This window comes from Xiphophorus couchianus, chromosome 24 (assembly GCF_001444195.1).
Source record: "Xiphophorus couchianus chromosome 24, X_couchianus-1.0, whole genome shotgun sequence".
In the NCBI taxonomy this organism is placed as follows: Eukaryota; Metazoa; Chordata; class Actinopteri; order Cyprinodontiformes; family Poeciliidae; genus Xiphophorus; species Xiphophorus couchianus.
In genome coordinates this window covers 14,777,972-14,782,518 of record NC_040251.1, presented here as the reverse complement: position 1 = coordinate 14,782,518, position 4,547 = coordinate 14,777,972, and the positions used below count along the sequence as shown (strand labels likewise).

The following is a 4,547-nucleotide window of genomic DNA, read 5'->3' as shown; positions in this document are numbered from 1 at the left end:
TTATTGGAAACACGGCAGAAGGGGAATTGGCGCTGGTGTGGGGCACACTGTAAAAAATGTCAGTTTAGAGAAGTTGATCGCTAAATGAAAAAAAATATATATAGAAAAAACATTTTTAATAAACATTTGTAAAAATCTTAAAACACGTGTAATGTTTTATAGAATTAAATACGTTTATCTAATGATAAAAACCAAGAAAATTCTGAAAAAGAAACTATTAATGCTTTTTATTAATGAAAAAACGGCCATAACTTTTCTGTCCACCGATTCGTCATATTTATTTCTATTCTAGCTTTAAAAATGAAAAATAAAAAAACGTTAACCAACTGCATCATGGGAACTGTTGGACTCCATTATTATTAATTTTTACATGTAGACATTCTTGTTAAATTTAATTAAGAAACCTCTTCAAAGTCAGAACTATTAACAGCCCCGACTTTGTAATCCAAAATGGCTGCCATGTTTATCATTCCGTTTAATTTAGAAGATTGAAGTTGAATCTTTGTTATCCTTGTATCCCAGTCACAAGTTTGTCAAGTAGTAGGATTTGCTAACTCGTGTGTTTAGCAACCAGGCTAACTACTTCTCTCAAAACAAGCTACTACACACTGTAGCAACATATTTTCTAAGATTTTATCTTTTAGCATTTTGCGTATGACTAATTTATTGAGATACAAACATTTAGACATACAAGTAAACAGTTAATTAAAGATTGCTACCCTTTACACTCATGGTAGCCATATTGGATGTTGTGGTTGGTACTAGTGAAGAACTTCTGTCCAGTTTGGAAAGCCAACATTACAACATTAGGGGGTGTGGTCTTGCTGATAGTGACAGACAAATTATAAACTATGTATAAGTACCGTGGGAATACCGTTATTAGCTTGTTGTTAGCTGTTAATGGTGCATTGGTCCAGTTGATCAACGCAAAGCTAAAGGGCTGTTTCAAAGTTTTTGGGGGCCACAATTTAGAATGCTCGAACTGATCAAACTACAACTATTTCGTCTCATTGATATTTAATGTATACCTTTTATTTCAAAAACCATTTGCTAACAATTGAACAGTAGCCAAATCGTCAGAAGTTATGCGCTACCATTTAAAATGTCTTAATTCAAATTATTTGAACATTTTGCTTACATATAATCTTTTATGTTTGGACTTGATCTTGATTGCAGGTTGTGGACATTTTTTACAGTGTGTTAAGTGTTGAGCTCCCTCTCTCGTTTGAACAAGCCTAGTGCCACAACCACCACCAGCAGCAGCAGCAGCAGCAGCATCCCTCATCAATATGCGCTCCAGCGTCTCAATTTAAGAGCCTCTCGCACATTTAAACATGGGCAAATAAAAAAAAAAAAAAAAAACACCCAGGCGAAGCCCAGCAATCCCGCCGAGGGAGGCGATGTCAACCCACATTCCACATCTGACTCCGTCTGCAGCAGACTTTTTCCGCGTCTCAGTCGACTTTCTGCTGGTGTATTATAATTTTTTTGTGCGAGGGGGGAGTCTTCCATGGATTTGCGTGCGAAAAGACTGTTGATTGCGGCGTAGGAGGTGTCTGTAAACATCAAGGGATAAAGAATATCACTAATTATAGCAGGTAACAATCAAATCAAATTAGATTGGACAAGGAAGATGTTTACTCTGCCGAAGGTTCGTCAATTTCGCGCCTTGTCCGCGCTGGTTATTGGGGCGATTGTGTGCTGCGCAAAAAGGTGAGTGCTCGTTTTTTTTTTCTTTCTTGTTTTGTTTCTGCGCCCAACAAGTCAAGGTTATTGCTCAGGTTAATTGGCACAGCAGCCTTTGGGTGGTGCTTCCTCTCATTCCTCCGCTGTTGTTTCAGCGTCAACGAACCGGGCAACATGTCCATCGTGAAGGAAACGGTGGATAAACTACTGAAGGGGTACGACATCCGACTGAGACCGGACTTTGGAGGTACACAGCCCATGATGGTCAATCATTGGCGCGCTGGTTTGGCGCCATTCGCACTATGGTGGTCAGGTACACAACACTGTTTAACCTCTTCCAGGCCCCCCAGTTGCAGTCGGCATGAGTATAGATGTGGCCAGCATAGACATGGTGTCAGAAGTCAACATGGTGAGTGGATTTTTATGTTTTAGCACAACTATGGAGGTGCAGAACTGCCATAATTAACTAACTAAATTGTCAAAAGATTTCAAATGTACATTGATTACTTTAATTACGTAAAGTAATTTGTTCAGAAAATCTGCATGAGGCTAAATGTCAGAGGTAAACATGGCGTTTGTCTAAATCTACAGGGGTCCAGAAGTGATAAAATTCAATAAAAAAATCAAAAGATTTCAAATTTCAACTGAAATTAATTAAACTAATTTGTGTTAACAATTTGCACGAGGCTAAATGTGGTGTCAGATGATGATAAATAAACATGATGAGTTTATTTAGTGTGTTTGTCTAAATCTATGGCGGCTCAGAAGTGCCAAAATTTAATTCATGAATAATAAAAATATGAATTAAACTTGCCATCAATCAGTTCAAATTAGAAAGTTAGCTTGATGAGCAATACATTTCAAAGGTACAAACATTATATAAACCTTTAATGAATATTGGCCATGGCTTTACTATCACTGCAAATTCGACATCTCTTTTACAAATACAATTTCAACTCCATTTCTCATCCGCCTCTGGGATATTCTGACAGTGCTGCATCATCTCTGCGTTACCAGCAACTGGGTCACAGAGGTGCTGCTGCTTTATGCAAGTGTATTAGTTCTGTTGGAAAAGCATAACGGTCATTAAAAAGTTAACACTTCTGTTGACTTTTTGCCAATTTTTACTCCTACTTGTTTGCTCCTAATTTTTACTCCATGCCTACTTGTTCCCATTTAATATATTTTCTACTTGTATTTTTTTACAAACATAAGTGTATATTAATTTTATTTTAAATGTATTACACTTTTTCATTTATTTTGGTTCTGATCTCTAATTTTGGGCGACTTCGCTCCCCTGATGTACGACAGTTTATGACCTCTGACAAACCTACTCTAAGTTACCTTCTTTTAGCATTTATAAATATATAAATAAAGCAACATTATAGAGTTATAAAACATGGTTATAAAACCATGTTTTCTCACAATATACTATGAATAAAGAAATATATGAAAAGTTCCCCTGATCATCATGTTGTAGTTAAAAACAAAAGTCAAGTCTAGAACTACTGAATCTGAAAAGACATAAAAATGGGTAGAAAAAGGTCAGAAATCACCAGCACCTGTAGTGGTGACAGTTTAGGTGGGTCAGGTTACCATACAGTGTTGGGACCGATATGTCCATGTTATTCCTTTAAATTGTGGACTGGGGGACAACACTAGTCAATTTAATTGGTCTGAAGTGGACTTTGTAACAGAATTTCTTAACAGTGGAAAAAAAATTACATTCAAATCATCATTACATTAATTATTTCTTAGGTCATGTATAAATAAGTATTTATTAACTTATTTTTTTTAACTAAATTGTGGCACTTTTGTCTCTCTATACTGACCATGCAGTCCTGCTTCCTCCTTTACTTCCTCCACTTGTCCCCCCGCCCCAACACATAATACGGTCATGTGGGTTTTTGGTGTTTCTTTATCTGGAACGTTGGCAGGAGAGAGAAGCAGCAGCAGCAGCAATATTGCTTCCAACAATCCTCAGACAGAAGGCTCACTTTAGAGACAAGATTAACGCTGCAGCCATGCTCTAACAATCAATACACTCCAAGAGCTCTCCATTCAGATCTTTTTGATGCAGAAGAATTCACAGCTCTGCTTGTTAACCTCGGCTGTTACCGTAACACTGTCCTCCCCGGAGGCCCCTCCGAGCAGACGGCTATCATAGAGCTCAGATTGGATTAGTTAATTTGTGAGCTAACTGCTCCCCACTTTAGCCTGCACCCCCCTCCTTCCCCTTACCATGTCGACACGTGCACCCGCATGCAAGAAAAGTAACTTCAGGCTATTGTATCTTAAAATATCAGCTGATGATGACCCAAATTGCAGTTGGAAATGATCTGCCAGTGGCTACGCTTCTTCCTGTTCTTTGCAGGAGCGAAACTAAAATAAGAGAGATTTTTCAGGCTCGGGCGCCGAGCTGAGTTACAGGCGTTGCCTTTTTTTAACTGCAAGTCTCCGGTTCCACATCAACACCTCTGCTCTGACAGCTTTCACGGGTCGCTGCCTGCACAGGTGCTGCCATCATGACTTTCATTAGAGCTGATGGCCGGCGAGCTGCTGAGCTTTTCTCACAACAAAGACATGGCGCTGCAGTCAAAGACAGTTGATCGTAGGAAAAGGATTGGCTGATTCTATCAAGTTATACCAATGTTGTAAACAGTTAGGGGAAAACAAAACCCAGCTTTAAAGCTACTGTTAGGAAGCTATGTCTGTTTACCAGCCACAAACTGCCTGCTTTAATCAGCTAGTATACTAACTGTGAATCTATATAAGTAGAACTGTAAAGAAACAATATTCAGGATATTTAAAACTACCACAAAGCAAGAGATAGAAAAAGCAGACATCTGTCTGCTTTTAAA

General features: G+C 38.4%; 1 protein-coding gene across 4 annotated transcripts in view; it reads left to right on the top strand.

Annotated features, from left to right (window-relative positions):
* Positions 1-4,547, top strand: part of LOC114140412 (gamma-aminobutyric acid receptor subunit beta-3-like) — a 57,849-nt gene that overhangs the window by 17,527 nt on the left and 35,775 nt on the right. For 2 of the 4 annotated variants that reach the window (XM_028010225.1, XM_028010227.1), the window contains exons 3-4: positions 1,842-1,933; positions 2,028-2,095. In XM_028010225.1, the coding sequence (XP_027866026.1) occupies positions 1,842-1,933; positions 2,028-2,095 (160 nt within the window). Of the gene's footprint in view, positions 1-1,234; positions 1,714-1,841; positions 1,934-2,027; positions 2,096-4,547 lie in introns of those variants that run through there. The other 2 variants (XM_028010228.1, XM_028010229.1) reach the window with 2 other exon arrangements.